Here is a 19,469-nt window from a genome sequence, read left to right on the forward strand (position 1 = left end):
TTCACTCATCGAGCGACGGTTAGTCTACTCATTATCATGCGCTGAGAAATTCTGAGCTCAGAAATACTCTGTGATATTCGAAGGTAGGGAAGATGATGACGATGATGATGATTATGATGATGATTACAAAAATAAATTCCAGGAATGTGTCTCGATCCGTTCAGTCTTCATTCCCATAAAGAGTATAAACTAACACTCACTAAAGCCCGATTTCTGGAAAGACAGTTTCCTGTACATACAGAGTTACCTACAGTTTACGTGCTGATATTTTTAAAATGAGTTTCCGAAACAACAGTTATCGTCATCTTTATAGATATCTGTGCTTCAACTAGTAACTGTGGCTCGGCCTGTAGTTACCTAGCTGTTAGTACTGATTCAAATAAATACCGACATGCAGTGCTACTGCATTACTGTTTTTTAAACTAAAATAACTGATATTAAATAATAATAATAATAATAATAATAATAATAATAATAATAATAATAAAAACAACAATAAATTAATTTACTAAATTATTGGTATTTAAAAAAAAAATTGGCGTTTTATTTACATAACTTACGGTAAATGTTCTACTTTCTATGACATATTAGGATAATAATACGTGTTTGTAAAGACAATTTCGAATATCTCAAGCTTAATTTCCCTTGTCAACTTCAGATTCCATGTCGTCAATCAAGGAATATTTTATTCTTGTCTGCTGTACAAATATCAGTGGTATTTCGGGCTTAGTAAAGTATATTTGAACACTTAAAATTACGTGAAAGCTTTCATATGGATGGTCCCGCGCAGTGACGTTGTGGTCTAAGGCATTCTGCCTAGGACTCCCGTTACAGAATGCGCGCTGGTTCCTCATGGGAGAAGAAATTTTCTCATAGAATTTCGGCCAATGTATGGGACCGGTGCCTACCCAGCATCGTGATGAACTTAGGGAGGTATGATTGGTAGCGAAATCCGATTACGAAAGCCAGCTATAACGCCTGGGGGATCATCGTGTTAACCACACGATACATCTATTCTGGTTGGATGATCGTCCACCTCTGCTTCGGCATGTGGACGTGAGGCCAGCACCCAGCTGGTCGATCATGTTCCTTCATGGGCTGTCATGCCTATGATGATTATTATTAGTCTATTATTATTAATATTATTATTATGGACGAATGTAATAGTACTATACGTTACAAGAGCGGTATGTTGCGTTTTCATGTTCGAGGAAAAGATTGAAAAAGCGAAACGTAGTTGAGCTTTTTTAATTTCCGAGAACATGAAAACAAACATACCACTCGTGTATCGTACATTATTTTGTGCGAAGATCGTTTATTACATACCTGAAAGACGAATTTCTAATTAGTTGCAATGAAATCTCCATCTTGGTTTCTGTTTAATGACGGCAACTTCGGAAAGCCAAAATATCTTTCTTCAACATTGTTGCTATAAAATGTTTTCTGTGTTTACTATACTCCAGCAGGCCGTGATATAAGTCTGTCTTTTTTTTCCCCAGTCTATAAATGCGAACTTAAAACAAACGGTAAGGTTATATAATGATTTATTTTTATTTTTAATATTTTAACAATATTATTTATATAACATATTGCAGTAATAACATCGGCATCTGGAATCTTGTTGATTTTTTCACGGCTTCCTTAATGTTACTTGTATCAGGAATGCAATAAGTTTCGTGGAGTAGTGACTTTACTTAATTTTTGCAAATATTTAAAAACAATAATTAACATTGCAATTTAGGTGAAAGTTTGTTCTCCCGTCCACAATTCTCGGCCTTCAGTGACGTATCTGTGACGTTTCGTAAGCACACTGAATATATGTCTCTTCTCCCCGACCATGTCCAATGATGCGAGGGTTGAAAGGAAGGGATGAGTTACGTGTTCCTGCTTGTGACTTGTGCCACAGTTGTAGTACAGTTTTGCATTCCTGGACTGTGGTGACTAAATATGATCTCAAGTGAAGAATTGTGAAAGATTACAGACCATAGAACAGCTCAAGAGATGAAAGTGAATTTGCCATACTACGTCCACTACCGATCATCTACAGTTATTTACTTACTTACTTACTTACTTACTTACTTACTTACTTACTTACTTACTTACTTACTAACTTTTAAGGAACCCGGAGGTTCATTGCCGCCCTCACATAAGCCCGCCATTGATCCCTATCCTGAGCAAGATTAATCCAGTCTCTATCATGATATCCAACCCCCCTCAAATTTATTTTAATATTATCCTCCCATCTACGTCTCGGCCTCCCCAAAGGTCTTTTTCCCTCCGACATCCCAACTAGCACTCTATATGCATTTCTGGATTCGCCCATACGTGATACGTGTCCTGCCCATCTCAAACGTCTGGATTTAATGTTCCTAATTATGTCAGGTGAAGAATACAATGCATGCAGTCATCTACAGTTATTACAGATTTTTATTGCAATAATAACTAAAAAATTCATAGATTAATGGAAGATATCAAGAAAAAATGCATAATGATTGCACAATTTAATAAAAAATTGGAAGTGAACTATTGTTAATTAAAAGCAGCTCTTAGAAAATAATAAAAATTCGAAGGAATGTATTGCAAGTTTGCCGAATTTCATTTCACCAGAGTTGAAAGATACAGAGATATTAATGTTTTGAGGACAATTGATTTATACAAAAGGGAAGGTGTACCTCCCGCATCAAATTACAATAATATATTATGATAGTCGTTGCATATCGGAGCAATAGTGCACATGAAAACGGAACTTTTTCAGAGAAAATTTAAGTAGACTTCTCTTGAGATAAATGGACTTAATTCAAAGGCTGTAAGGAAGGTTGAAATTGCGTGGCTAATGACACTGTATGCAACTAGTAATTTTAAGGAACGTTAAATAGAAATAACTTGCTTGTCAGATGGACTTCTGTTAAGGAACACCCTATACTACGCAGTAATCTCTTAAGTATAGCTGTACATCGACAGACTCTTCACATGAAGTGCTCTGTGGCTTCGCGAACATTAGAGTGGCAGAAGAGAGTAAATGTTGTTTATTTTTACACAACTGCCATTTGTATATATTTCAATGGCTGCGAGACATCTGCAAGTATTGGAATGGAATAGGGGTGGGGAAAGCGGTTTACCACATGATTACAGCCCCCCTCAGGGAATTGAGATGGGACTCAACCTCTCATCCCAGGATCATGGGTTTAGCATCTCGAGAGACCAGTGTCGGAATGGTTATTTCCCGGATAAAACCTATATGTCGATATATTTTGCTTTTATTTTCTATTCTTTTCGACTTCATCATAATACCAAGTACGAGGATGAAAGAAAGTAGGCGACCGTGATGGAGTAATATTAAGAGAGTTATATACCGGTTCTCTGGGCCTTCAGACTCAAAAAGTAGTGTTTGCTCATTCGTATAGGTATAGGTAGATCGTTTTCTTAAATTACTTGACGGATACGATTTTACCAGCGTGTAGTCGTTCCATATGAACATTAGGTCAGAAGAGGCTTCTGTCACTGTTTTAACAAATTACAAATTAACAACTTATACATCATATAGAGCCCGGATGTTTGGCAAAATGCCTTTTTTACTTGGTGGAAGTAAATTATTATTTGCATAGATATGAATGTGATTTGGAGTAAATCAAAGTGATAGGGTCAATTCTTATTTTTCCTATTTTGCCTTTTTAAGGTGTTTCTTCCTAATAAATGCCTTTTTGTCATTTTAATGCAATATTTCGCGTTTATTTGCAATTTTCTAATTGTAATGTAATGTGTATGAAATTTAAATATTTGAAACAAGACTAACTTTACTAACAATAGTAAATAAAAGTAATTTATCTAGGTTCTTAATCTGCTAATGAAACTGTGTTGGAAAAAATGGCTGAAGAAAGAATGATGCTGAAACTGATCAGGAAGAGGAAAATGTATTGGTTGGGTCAGTGACTAAGAATAAACTGCCTACTGGAGGATGCACTGGAAGGAATGGTGAACGGGAGAAGAGTTCGGGGTATAAGAAGATATCAGGCCATAGACGACATTAAGATAATATATATGAATTATATGAGAAAACGAAGAGGAAGGCGGAAAATGGGAAAGATTGGAGAAAGCTAGGTTCGCAGTGAAAGACGTCCCCTTGGGCAGAACAATAAATGAATGAATGATATTGATGTAATACTTATGAATAACGATCGACAATCCACAGTTGAATATAATATTGTCATATCTTCACGGTACCAACAATCAGCTTTATAATTTTAAGTCCGTTTTCATAGAAGTCGTCACGTAGCATTTTCAATTGTTTGCTTTCGTATTTTCATATCTTACTGTTACAGTTTTGTGCTACACAGGAGAAAGAAATTTGAGTGAGGAACAGTCAGTTATTGTCGGATAACAGAAGGTATAATATCGGTTAGCTAGAATGCCTAAATTCAGTAAACCTTTGAAAAGTAAACTTCATGCTTACGTTAGTGAATTTGGTGCCTATGTGTTTTCAACCGATGGAACAGTTTTGTTAAATAAGATTTGTGAAAAGACAGTTAATCACGAGGAAAAGTATTTTATAAGTCAACATGTGTCACCTACGAAGTAAATATGCGAGTTATGTTGATATAATTTAAATTTATTGCTAAAATATATTATGCCTTTTTCAAAGGTTATCGTGCGTATTTTTACGTTTTTATTGCCTTTTTTGCTTGCCTATTTTAATTATTACAAATGCCTAAATATCCGGGCTCTAATCATAAGTAATAGATTACAAATGTTTGTAAACTCTTGTTACAGAATAAAATTTTATTAACTTGGAAAGTCTGACAAGCTTAAAAACATAGGTTAAGAAATCTATAATATAAACAAAATGTGATTATTATAGTCGTAGAGAAAGGATCAAATTCTGAAATCTGTACTAAGCATGTGGAATAACAGCATTCTCTCTTTCCTCACCAGTGTTGCCAATTCAGCGGTTTTCCCGCTGAATCTAGCTTTTTTGGATAACCGTCTCGCGGATAAAATTATATTATCCCGCTTAGCGGGAAGACTACCGGTTCTTAATCTTTAAAGTTTCTGAAGTGAAATTCATATTAGCATTAAAAGCGGTCTTCATAATTACATTTAATTCGTTCAGTGTGTGTTTTGTGAAATAATGGATGTGTAAATGTAGTGACTATTTCGTTTATATGACGTCATTCCATTTTCGACCAATGAAGTGTAATGAAATTTTGATTCCAACCAATCACAGTCAGACTTTGCGATAATTTCTGCAGCTAGATTTATCGCTATCAATTTATCGCATGGTCGTTCTTTTGTTTAGTCGTTGTCGCCAACTGTTTCCCCGTAAATTGATGATCATGAATACATTAAGATGCAACTACACGGTTAAAATTTTCTTTCAACTTTAGAGTAATGAATGCAAGATTGATATTTAATATTAATTAATATATTTACGAAATGAAGACCACGTTCAAAACTGCGCCCCATGTAGACACAAAATCTTTATGCATCTTAATTGAACGTACCTTTTAAACTTGATTCTTTCAATATTTTTCCCAGATTGCACGCATACGCGATTGAATATTGAACGGTGTAGATGCAGCTTTAGTTCCGTTACACACTACAGCGAGAATGCGTTTGTCGAGCTATAAAAAATGCTTTCGTGTAGCACTCATTGTAAGTAACGGTCGAAACAAGGCACAGCTGACATTGGTCCTGCTTCCACAGGTAACATAACATATAAAATTGTAGCCTATAACATTTGTATTGAAATTAAACAATTAATAGACGTTCAAATTTATGTAACATAATCGCATATCAAACTCATAGACCTTGCATAGTAATAATGTCTTTGATCAAACTGCCTTTCGTATGGCGTAATAAAATTCGTGTTTTAATTAGGCCTATCTATACAGAGATGGCTTCATTGTGTAGCAACATGTCTCCCTGTGAATACATAAGCATTGGTATATAGCTGTCCCCACTGTTACTGTTAAATTAAATTATGATTTCAGCAGATAATGAAAATGTATTTGTTATAATAATAAGAGAAAAGTGCAGTACATGTAATTAACATTGTTAAACCTGTATTTCGCTTTTCGCAATTGGCATTACTGAATAATAACATCGAATTTCTTTATTGCAGTAATCGATATTCATCTACGAGTATTTCAACTTCACAATGTCTGAATAGGTTAAGTATTCGTTAACATACAATTATTAACATTTTGTGATCGAATTTTAGGGATATATTATTTAAATTTTTATTTTATTCACGAAATAGTCCTAATAAATGTCACTCAAGGTCTGAGATTTGCCAGATAAATCCACTCGCTTCGCTCGTGGATTTATCGGCAGATCTCAGACCTCTCGTGACATTACTACGGATAATTCCATATTATATATGTTACCGTTAAAACCCGAAATCCGTCAAAACCAGTTTCAACTAGTAAAAACTAGTTTAAGCAAGTAAAGATAGATAGAAAGTGAGTTTTCGTATGACCTAGAGTCAATTTCAGGTTAGGTTTGGTTTGTTTAGGTTTTTGTTTGATAAACTGATTTTGTTGGATTTAGGGTTTTAACGGTAACATGAGCCGTCCAGAGCAAAAGTGGTGTAAGTCAAAATTGGGTATTGAGGTTTAAAGTAAAAATTCTGTAAAATACAGCGTAAAGTAGCAATTAATATGTCCTTCTTGCTATGCACTGACTACTAATAGTTTAAATAAAATGAATATTAATTGCTACTTTGCGCTGTATTTTACAGAATGTTTACTTTAACGCTCATTACCCATTTTTTACTTACACCACTTCTGCTCTGAACGGTTCATATATAATGCAATAAGAATTTAAATATGTTGTGCCTGTGATAAAAGTGTTCAAAATTGCTTTATAGCGCCACGTTGGGAATGATAATAGTGTGCAATATTCGTTACATTGGAGGGCGGATTTCGTTACATTGGCGGATGGATGCTCTATCTTGACCATTATTATTATTATTATTATTATTATTATTATTATTATTATTATTATTATTATTATTATTATTATTGAATAATAAGTATACATTAAAATCTAAGAGATATTTGTTAGAAAATCGCGGGTTTTCGAAAGCTGTCTAGCGGGATTATACGAACAACTGTTGGCAACACTGTTCCTCACCCCTTTGGCAGTCAGTCAGTCAGTTGAAGGGCGGGTGAGTGGACGGTAGAGATGGCCGATACTTCACAAACCGATATTTTGTCACAGATACGTGATTGTCATTTATAAACCTGTGACTGATGAGGCGAACTGTCTGTGACAAAATATTGGTATCGAAATGTGTTCCGTAATAGAAACATAATAATTTTCTAATATACTAAGTCATAGAATAGCTATAATTGAGTGAAAAACACGTTATTCTGAATAACTAGCGCTGAGGTAGTGCAATCAATATATTTCCGTATTGCACTTGTAGGCCTATTTATTGCACCGTTAAACATACATGCGCGTGTCACAGAAGGTCATTGCTTCCATGCCTGTTGAGTCAGTCTATCAAACAGCGTCAGTTTGTATTAAAGAATTGAGTTTCTACACGTGATTTTGTGCAATAATGTCAAGGACCTATTGCGATTTTTCCTGTAATTCCTCCACATGCACCTTATGGCTAGTCTTCTTCTGTCTTTCAAGTGATGTATTTAATACAGATTCCAGACGTTTCCCTGGTTCTAGATAACTTCTCCGTTTCCTATATCCTGTGTGTTGCCTGCATTTAGGGAAATCCGGAAACTTACAGATTACCTCTTGTATGTGCTCGTTTTACAAGTAAAATTTACATATTTTTAAAATTAACTCTTCATTTTGAAACAAAATCTGTAAATTTAATTTGCAGAATTTTGACTGACTTTGTAATTTTTTTATTGGGTTATTTTACGACGCTGTATCAACATCTAGGTTATTTAGCGTCTGAATGAAATGAAGGTGATAATGCCGGTGAAATGAGTCCGGGATCCAGCACCGAAAGTTACCCAGCATTTGCTCGTATTGGGTTGAGGGAAAACCCCGGGAAAAACCTCAACCAGGTAACTTGCCCCGACCGGGATTCGAACCCGGGCCACCTGGTTTCGCGGCCAGACGTGCTGACCGTTACTCCACAGGTGTGGACGACTTTGTAAAGTTCAGCTTTACAAAAACATTATGAAACAGAAGCTTACAATCTGTAACACTTCTAAACATTCTGAAACAGCCCCCAATTGGTTAATTTTAAAAAGAAAGCAAATTTAATTATCATACTTAATATCTAGAAGCTAATTCATGGGGGAAATAGGCCTAAGCATATGAAATGTAATATTTTAATTGAAATATAGGGTCTAAGTATGAAATTACTGTGGCCCCATGTCCTGACAAAATTAAACGTATAAAACGGCGTTGTAATCAACCGTAGTAGATGAATGATTAGAATTGTTGTCTGCTTCCAGTGGAGGTGATGTTCTTGGTTTGGGGTATCAGGCTGTGCATCGTGGTGCGGAAAGCCCCCTCCGAGTTCAACGAGAGTCGCTTCATATCCATGGCCATCTACAACGAATTCCTCCTCTCCGTGTTCCTCAATGTCTCCATGTGAGTATTCAAAAGTCGAGTGGCTTAACTTAGACATCATTAATTGTTCATAACCAGAGACCGGAACTTTGGCAGAATGTCTTTTTAAATGTGTTAAATCTATCTTCGTTTTGAAAGTAAATCTGTACGAATTGTACCTTTGTTATTGAAACGTCACAGTTTTATGTTGCCCTTTTCTACCTTTTTTAATATAATTGCCTAATTTACAAAATAAATTCTTTTTTTCCCCTTTATTCGATTATATTCTATTATTTATTAATTTACTATTAAAAATTGCCTACAGATATATTTTAATTTATTTCTATAACCGCTACAATGAAAGTGACATTCACCGAATGTATATTATTGTCTTTCAGTCAGTTCATATTCTCTTTGTAACATTGAGTGCTGCCGTGCAAAAATGTACAACAGTAAGCGTTTTAATTATCGCTTGTGTTTATTTGACAAGGCAACAATGAGTGCGGGTCTAACGTTATTTTAACGGTTATTTTTCTTTCAGTTTTCATTGCGACGTTGTTGTAGCTAACTAAATATTTCATATTGCAACATATCAGTACAATCAAACACGAAAATGCACTTTCCAAGGCTACTGGGAAGAAGATTTCTTTGCTTCCAACAGAAATTGCAATTTCGAGTCGAAAATCTCAATTTGCATTCGACTTATGTAAAGCTTTTCTTGCTGCCGAAATCACTTTGTGGAAAGTGCAAGGTTTTTGTAATTGCCTTTTATTGCGTATTTTAGCTATTTATAATGCCTTTTTGCCTACCTATTTTAGCTATTTGATGCCTTTTTGCCTGCCTATTTTAATGATTCATAATGCCTAAACTTCCGGTCTCTGTTCATTACTAAGCTCGTACGCTTATGAATACTGCATAATTTAATTTATTTACGAAAAACGTAGACTGCTGTAAATGGAGTGGTTGCATTTTCTGTCACAAAATTAGTAGACCTAGTTTCGATTTCCGGCAGGTAAATTGTACCGGTAATTTATTTCTGTTGCGTAAGGACTGGTTATTTGTCCTGTGTTTGGTATATTGCCTTAAGCAATGATTCTACTGACCATGGCGGAAAATACCATTACTTTGGAATATTTTAATATTGCTTTATAATCCGCAGAGAATTGAGCCATTCCTGTAAAAGATTAGATATTATTATTATTATTATTATTATTAAATGTAATGATTATCCAAACTCCATCTCATTTTTAACAATCTATTTACTTCGATTGTCCCTTTCTTTCACAGTAGCTGTTATGTTCATATCTCTACGCTAATTACTTCACTTGCGTATTCACTTATTTGCTAACATATTAGACTCATTTGCGTACTCGTGTCTTTATTAATTTTCTTAATATTTAATTTCTTTGAGCTATTAATAATTATTCGATATCCTTGATTAATTAGTCAGTAAAACTCTCCTTACTTGAATCATACGTTTAATACTTTATTTTTATCCAATACGCAAGCAATTTTATTACTATTTTATTTCTGTGAGTGTTTAAACGTAATTAATTTTCTCTAAGTTTGTTTATATATTAATTTATATTTGTATCATATTTATTTTTATTTACACACTTTCCTTCATAGTTATTAATTTCATTTTTTGCAGAGGTTTAGTTTAATTTGACTGTTGTATTCCTGTGTGTTCATTTATTTAAAATCCAAATAATCTCAATTAAATGTGTATATATATATATATATATATATATATACATATATATATATATATTTCACTTATCCTTCTTTTTATTTTTTTTCTCAAAAAGTTTAAGTTTCTTAAATACCTATATTTTCATTTCAGGTAGTATACTTGTACAATTTAATTAAAGTAATTCTCCCTCCCTCTCTCTCTCTCTCTCTGTCTCACTTTCCCTCTTTCATTCTTCCCCCTCCTCCTTCCCCCTCTCTCTTTTTCTGTCTGTCTCTCCCATCTGCTGTCATAAGTCAAATTCAACCACACCTCCTGGAAAGTAGGTCCTAGTGACAAATGCCTTAACGGTCAGGTGATTTCAATCAATCCTTATTTGATCAGTGCCCGTTAATTCGAAGAATGCTTATCGTAATTTCTGTAATGGAGCTTCCGCTAAACGAATTACCTGATTAGATTCTCTGCAATCCTAGTGGTCTAATAAATTCCATGCTACTGCTTAAATAGTGACAGATTTATTTTTAACATTTCGTACGACCATTTTGAAATAGGTAAAAAATGTGGAAACTTTAATCTTTTATTCCCTGAATTTAAATATGAAGATGCAGATATAGTAACGTTTATTTTTTTTTTCAAATAACATTCCTTGCCACGCCTTCAAGTAAAGTCTCTCTGTGGCCTTACAGAATTTATATGCACTTGAAAAATCTCTGTGTATAATTTTCAGATGTATCCTGAGAATAAAATGTCATCATTGTTCGAGGCGGTGGTGATATCTTTATAATAGTGCAGTCTTTGGCTCTTTTCCATCTTCACCCATGTAATATTTGAACTGTCATTAGGTTTTCTCAACTAAACTCCGTATAGCCCAAAATCGCTTAAAATAACGCAAGACAAAGACACACACTCAATCCATATGAAAGTGTATGTGAAAACAAAAATATAATAATAATAATAATAATAATAATAATAATAATAATAATAATAATAATAATCAGAGCTAGGAAGTTGGTACCAAAACTATTAAGTTATGTGAGCTTGGACATATCTCCACCGAATGAAAAGTCTAGTAGCGCAGCTCTCAATGTCAGTGAACTAGAACGACAAATATGTAGTACAGCCGGATGGTAACCAAACATGTGCTTCAATCTTCCACGAACTTAGAACAAGAAAATAATAAACAAATAATATAAAAAAATAATAATTTGTAATTATAAACTTCGTAACTCCCAATCTAAAATAATTTACCCTTACATATAAAAATAACATACAAAGTATACAATTATGATTCTAGCCTCATTATAATAAATAACAATGAACATTTTCATTTTATCAAAATAAATATTCCTTTTATGTTCAGAAAAAAAAATAAAAACAATATTCGTACTCTGAAAATATTCATTCTACGTGACAAGAAGTTACTGGAGCAAATCTGAAATATGATGCAATATTTCTTACTATCATCAGGTGAACAACTACTTTGTGAATATAATAGTGTATCTCGTATGTGGCACATAATATTAAGCCCATAAATGTTTTCAAGAATTTTTTTTTATTTTTATTATAATGATAGCCAGGAAGTTCGTAGCCTATCGTAATTCCGATGTTGAACTTGGAACGCAACCGAATGCATAGCAGCACGAGACGTCAACATTTAACGAAGAATAATCCGGGAAAATATGAGTGTGTTACACACTGTCTGTCTAATTATTTAATAACAGATGAATTTACTCTTTTGGAACCATGCATAATATTAATATTACGTAAATAATACAATAATAATGGAACAGCTCAGTTTGTTCAAAACCTAAACTATTAGTATAAATTAACAATGTTCTTCAAATTATTCACGAATGTGCACAGCTCCACAGAATGATAGTATGTGTGGTTTGTGAACTGCGTATCGTCTGTAGCGAGCGGGAGCAGAGCGAGGCGTGGGTGACATCTATACTCCTAGCTGTACTCAACTGAAATCTACTTTATGGTACGAATTTCCTTCCTAATGAAATAATAATAATAATAATAATAATAATAATAATAATAATAATAATAATAATAATAATAATACATTTTCTGAGTATTCCACGCTGTGAGCCCTCACATGCCAACCTTGTCTCCTCACAGGACAGTGTCCTTATCATTTTAGTGCGATATTTTCCGGACAGATGGCTGGTCCATCGAAGAAGATGAGTGATAATATATGTAAGCTTGGTGATTAATTATAGGAGGCGAATATCGATGAAATATCTTTCTTTATCACAATGTCTTTCTTTAACTTTGATCATATTAATATCTGGCACATTTACGGTTGATGTACTGTAAGAGTATATATTATTTTTATATCTCCTACATCTTGTAAAATTGTTCGTAGTTCCTTTTTTGTGTTGTTTACACTCCCTCACACGTTCTCTTCCACTCTATTGGCGCGGTTTGGTTTCACCTTTTCACCACTTTTACTTTCTTATCTTGTCTTTTTCGATGGAGATAAGCACGCATAATACTCTGCGATCTAGTCGCTTTCATAACAAAGCAATATTACAGGGCAGGGCACAACAATCGTTTATATTCCTTGTAAATTCTAATTTTCGTAAATATAAAAATTGGAAATGATTACAATACACAGAGTGATTCACAAGAGTTTACCGTCCCTTACGGAGATTATATCCGAAGACATTCTGAGGAAAAAATGTCATATAAACATTTGCCCTGATCTCAATATTTTCAGAATTACACTAATTTGAAGTTGTTTGTAAAATACTATTTTTGTTGAGTTTTAAGTATAAAAGAATATTACAGAAAAAGAATGAACTATTCAGGAGTATCATTTCTTCAATTAGCTAGTAGGCCTATTCTGAAGCTAAAAATTTGTTGTGACAGTTTGTTTCGTACAGATTTTTTTTCGATTTTTAATTGCAAAATTTCATTTCCTTATGCATTTATCACAGCAGTTTTTACAAATCACGGCACACACTCTTGTAAATTCTTTAAAACTGTATATTAGGATGCATAATTAAACTGTAAAGAATCAATTTCCTAAAGTCGTATGATTTGTAACAATTTTTGTGACAAATGCGTAAGAACGATGTCATTTTTAGTTAAAAATTGAAAAATATAATGTGTAAAAAGCAATTAACAACAAATGTTTAGCTTCAGGACACTAGCCAATTCAAGAAATAGTTCATTCTCTGTTTGTAATATTTTTTATCCGTAAAACTAAAGAAAAAAAGGTATTTTACTAACACCTTCAAATTAATGTAACTTTGAAAATATTGCTATTAGGACAAATGTTTATATGACATTTTTTGCTCAGAATGTCTTCGGAAATAGTTCCGTTAGTGACGGTATATCTTCGTGAATCACCCTATATATACAATAATTTTATGTAAATTAATGCATAATTACATAGGCCTATTTATCTACAAGTCGTTAGGTTAGACATGAGATATGACTTGGTCGAAAGAGGAGATCTGGAATCAGCTGACTCGCCTTAGGCGGAGAGTTGTATTATTATACTACGCGATAAGAGAAGCTATTGAAACTATTTTACCTTGAAAATTATTTCCCTCTCATGATTATGAAGCGGTTTGGGAGAACAAATTCTACTGTTTTTGTATTACTAGGACACTCCTCAGCCATTCTGAAACTGTGATTGTATTTGATCAATATTTTTAAATTGCAAGTACAATATTATCTTATGTGGTTCTTTATTGAGACACGACTGACAGATATTTCTTCCGTCTCTCTCTTTGCTAAAGGCTGTGTGACTCTGCGGAATAGGGTGGAGTGAATTTATACAGTACATGAAATTGTCTTTTATCTTTTTTCTAAATGTAATAGTTGCAAAAATCTGTCTTTTCACCTAACTTACGAATGTGAAAAATATGGAGTTTCTGTATTTAACTTTTGAGGTGCCCCAAGGGCTTTGAAGTTTCTTAAAATCATAATTTTTTTGCCTTTTTCTATATTGTTCTATTATTTTGTTTCTCATTGTATAGCTAGATAATTGCTGTAAGATCACATATTTAAGCTTTATTTGGAAGACTCTAAATTAGGGTTGCAGTATACAGTATTTTTCTGCATTCATCATGGTAAGCACGAACCAGTTGTACTATTCTCGTATGACTAACTGTCAGAATTTATGCCATTACTCAGATTTTCTTACTTTTGATGGCATCTCTTTCTGAAATCTCTCCAACAGTAAATTCTTTTGATTTTAAGTCAAGTTTTAATTCATTTTTGACCATAGATAATATTTCATTGCGTCATGATAGGTAGGTAATTGTGATGGGTTCAGCCCCTCCGGCATTCCGAATACAGGGCAGAAGGTCAAATTTCTTGTACTAATTAGAGCCGTTGTTCTGATTTAAATACCCTGCAACATAAGAAGAATGAATTTTCATTAATTATATCATACCTAAGAGTTTTGTGATTATGCTCAATATTATTATAAATTGATGTTTCTGTGGCATTTCAAGATGAAATAACAGAGAACCAAAAATATGCAGCGTCTTTTAACAAGTATTTTTAAGTATTTTCCTGGTATCCTGTTCAGATTAAACCACTGGAGAATGTGCTCTCACTAAAAAATCTGAACCTCCAAATTTTGTGAAAATTTCAAAATATGGTGCTCTTGGGGCACATCTAAATATTAAGCTAGAGAAAAAATATTTTACACTTTTCTTTATGATATCAAACCACAACTTTTCCCTGGTATTACATTTTGATTTCATAAACTTCATATTTTCACTCCACCCTACTGCGCAACTACAAGCCAAAGTCCTGAAATACAACCTTTAGACCTATTAGTTCGCACATTTATCAAATGATGTAAAATGTTTTACTAGTTGGCGTATAAATAATGCCTTTTGTGTACAGTACAATTAACGAAAGTTCATCTTCTTGGTCATTTAAATTTTCTGAAATTAGTTAAAGATAATAAACCATAAACATCATCATTTGCGATGAAAGAGTAATGAAACGGAGAAAAATTCTCTCCGGCACAGGGATTTGAACCCGGGTTTTCAGCTCTACGTGCTGATGCTTTATCCACTAAGCCACACCGGATACCCATCCCGGTGTCGGACAGATCGTCTCAGTTTAAGTTCCAACTCTTGGGTTCCCTTTAGTGGCCGCCCTCTGCACTACGTCATAGATGTCTATGAACGTAGGACTGAAGTCCACACATCTTCTTGTTCATTTAACTTTCCTGAATATTAGTTAAAGATGATAAACTATAAACATCATCATTCGCGACAACATAGAGGAAGTTAATTGTAACACTTCCAATAAGGTAATATTTGTTTAAATACCAATATTCGTCAATTTTCATCAAAACCAGTTCAATACCTTTTAATCTATTAGCACTGAGTGTAACTGCGGATGGAAATGGGAAAATTCAAACAGACTGTAAAACCCTATCTTCAAAAGAGAGTGAAATTAATTAAAAAGAGTCGATAGAGCACGAGCGCCATAAGAACTTCCTGAAACTTTTAACAAAAGCCCGGAATATATTTCTTATATTATTTTCATGTCTCAGCGAGTCACAAGAGCTTATTTCTTTGTACGCCAGCTTCTCCTTCGAATGAAGTTTGAAGATAACACATTTGGACACGCGATGCTCCCTTGTATTCCATTCTCTTTATTGCATTGTCGCTTCTTCTATCTCACAACCATTCCCTTCATATTGGCTCCGTTTCTTGTAAGCCACCAGGACTTATCCTTGATATAGAACATCTTCGCAAGTCGACGCTCAGTTGTTTGTCCTGTAGGAAAGCCAGGTTTATTTAAATTTGGCTCGCTTTGCATTGGCGCTTTGTTTGTCAGCGGGTTTTCCCTCATTCTAACTGAATTTCCGGTTTCTGCATATATTCGATGAGTAATGATGTCACTCTGGTGACTTCTTGCATAATTGCATAGCCTATTCCAACACTGCCGATATTAAAATGTAATTATTGTTCAATTAATGATGGATAAAAGCCCAGTCCTAGATAATAGTGCTTGGTAACAAAGCCAATAGGTAAGCCCTTGTTTCTTTTTTCTTCATTTTCTTGTAATCGAACCTATAATATGTAGCTTCGAAATGTTGGATATGTCTAGTGCACCTATGACATAGTGTAAGTACCCAAAAACCTCACATCAGGAAAAGTTATTATAACTAGCTTCAAAATAAACGTGTAAATCATAAATTATACAAAACTTCATTATACACAATATTTTCTACACTTCTAAAAGTAAAAATCTTCTAATCCTAGGCAAGCGTGTTAATAATCGACTATTACAGTAGTGTGCGAAAAGTACTTTTAAAACTAGTGCGAAAAGAGTTGATACTGATTTTCAATTGTTTGCACAGACTGTCAATTGTTTACCATCTCACTTAATATTCACATAAATATAAAAACTAAAAGATCAGACAACATAAAATGCTACAGAACCTAAATGTACCACAACTGTAGCTTATAATCACAGTAGCAACTTCGGTCCAAGGCTCTATAACAAGATAACAGTTAAATTACCAAACATTCAATTTGCTAATGTTCCATATTTTTTAAAAAAATCAATTAAAAATTATTGTTTGTAGAGGTAGTATAAATTTTCAGTTATTGTAATATCTGTATTTTTCTTTTTTTTTTTTCTTTTTACTTCAATGTTTTGTTAGTTAATTAAATATTTGTTTTAAAATATTGTGGAATGCCCCCTGAGCACGAGTATGTAGTCTCTGGGAGTGCTATAGTGAATTTTACATATAAAAGAACAATATTGTAACTTTTATTACAAAACAATAATGAAATTTTATTGTTTCAACAATAGTCACTTCCAATTATTTAAACTCTTCCGTCAACAATGGGATTTCCACTCCACACAGTGACACAGTATTCGTTGCACTCCACAGACGACAATGACAATTTATTTGGATTATTGAGAACAACAATGAACTGTTAATCTTAACTAATGTTCGCAAAGCACTATTTACAAAACAGAACTGTCAGTTCACAGTTCGTTTGCCTTAGCTAGTACTTCTAGCTCGGTCACTCAAGTTCACAGTATCTCGAACCCCAGACCTTCAGAGACAGTCCACTGGACTTCGAACTCAGATCCCCCAACTGCGGTCCACTGCACTTGAACTCAGGGCTTCGGATGCTCACACAGCTGCGGACACACTCAAGTCGAACTCCGGTCTCGAAGCTGGCTTTACTGCTACACAAGACTGGCTGGCTTGCTGTCCAACGATTACAACAACGACTGCTCAACTTCACTCGCGTGTCGTAATTTATAACCAAACCATAGCTACGAGAATGTACGATTTCGCGAACTATCTTCAGATACCGAGAGGATGACGCCTATCCAGACTTCTCTGGATTACTCCCCTCAGTCATCAGCTCCTTTACTTCCCCCTTTCCCTTCGTCACGTCCGCGCCTCCCCTCTTACGTCTCTCCCCTCCAGACCCGAGCGGACGCAATCTTCTTCACCGCGTTTTCTCATGCGCCCCCGACCTCTGTGGGACGCGATCGACTCCCGACTGTCACAATATGTACCTTTATTCTAGCAATGAAAATATTATTATTATTATTATTATTATTATTATTATTATTATTATTATTATTATTTATGTTTTGGAGTTAATCAAAGTGTATCGTTTGTAGTGGATGACATGTGTACCGATTCTTACATGAGTTCGTAATAACTAGACTTCGTGGAATTGCCACGAGAATCGCAAAGTTTACTACGCACGCAGTATAGACTCTATGAGGAGGGGGCGTGCAACGGATGCAGTATGCCTCTGATGTAAACTCTGAGCAATATACTGCGGTTACAATAAAACCTGTATCCTGCATTCAAGAAATATAATGAATGATCATTGAAGTAGAAAATGTCTAAACATGTAAATACACAATTATTTTATAGTGAGATATATTAACTCTTAAAATTTAATGTAAGATGCATCATCCTTGAATATGTACATTGCAGTGAAGAGTTACGTACATTTTGAGCGACTGCAAAGTAATCTCCTCCGATAGTCACTTAAACAGTTTTTATTTTGGGAAAATGTACGTTCAACATCACACGATGCAATACGTACATATTTGAAGAACGGAAAGTCATTACTTCTTAGTACACCAACTTCAGACGTCTTGTCGTGACCTGATGGTACATCATTTATAGTACGAAGTTGTGAATAGACAGAATTTTTAGCAATAATGTTTCTGAACTTACATTTCACTTTTTCTGAAATTAGTGAATTGTTATTTTGGATAACGGTTTGTGATACTTTATCCACTATATTAAGGGCTTCTGAGAGTTGTAGTTTAGACGATTCTAACAGGGTGATGCTTTTGGACACGATTTAAAAATTAGAATCAATGAACAGAATATCTTCCAATTGTTCAGAAGGCAATGATTTTACAGCTGCAACAGCGGAAATGTCTGTGCTATCCAATGCATCAATTACCTCCATTATTTTTCCGTAATGTTCTGCATAATAATTAACAGCATCCAACCACGTTCCCTAACGGGTCAAGACTGGCTACGGGGGTAAGGGTATTCCAGGTGCAATTATTTAGAACAGCAACACATTCATTGTAGTATGTTCGATTAAATTCTTGTCTGCACTGAACAAATGTTAAGCTTTGACTATTCCAACCACAGTAATGCAAAAACAAGTGCTTACATAGGTATACATTAGCTGTAGCTGCTCTATCTATTTGGACCGGTCACAACTCTTAACATGAACTGCTTATATTACGAGACCGGGCGGTCGCTCACCTCTTCTATACTACCGTACATCGGCAACCTGATTGCATGCTGCGTGTGGCAATTCAACGAAGTCTAGTAATAACACAAAGCTGTTTTTAAATGGGACAGCCTACATTTCACTCCATATATTTGTTGCACTCTTGATTCTGATTCATGTGATATAAGCATGAAGTACTATAGTCTAGTATTCAGATAATTAACAATACAAAAACAATTCAGTGATCATGTGTACATTTTAGCTGTTTCATGAAAATAGTTCTTTTTGTTATTTCATGGAAACTATTTTCGTAATTGAACTCATTCAACAATTTTATAGTCATTTTAATAGTAGAACTGGGGGCTCAAGAAATGCAATTACTGAAAACGTTATTTGGCGTAAAGTCAGGAATAAATTTTTTAACAAAAACTTGGAAGTAAGTAATCACTACAATACATTAAGCATTCCCAAATGAAATGGAAACATCATGCTTAAAGAATGAGTAACTGAAGACATCTCAAAGGATA

The 19,469-nt window shown here is 34.2% G+C and overlaps 1 protein-coding gene across 1 annotated transcript in view; it reads left to right on the forward strand.

Moving 5' to 3' along the window:
* Positions 1 to 19,469, forward strand: part of LOC138699847 (probable G-protein coupled receptor CG31760) — an 856,195-nt gene that overhangs the window by 814,796 nt on the left and 21,930 nt on the right. The window contains exon 8 of the mRNA XM_069826037.1: positions 8,427 to 8,565. Within this exon, the coding sequence (XP_069682138.1) occupies positions 8,427 to 8,565 (139 nt within the window). The remainder of the gene's footprint in view (positions 1 to 8,426; positions 8,566 to 19,469) is intronic.

Source organism: Periplaneta americana, chromosome 5, assembly GCF_040183065.1.
Source record: "Periplaneta americana isolate PAMFEO1 chromosome 5, P.americana_PAMFEO1_priV1, whole genome shotgun sequence".
Lineage (NCBI taxonomy): Eukaryota > Metazoa > Arthropoda > Insecta > Blattodea > Blattidae > Periplaneta > Periplaneta americana.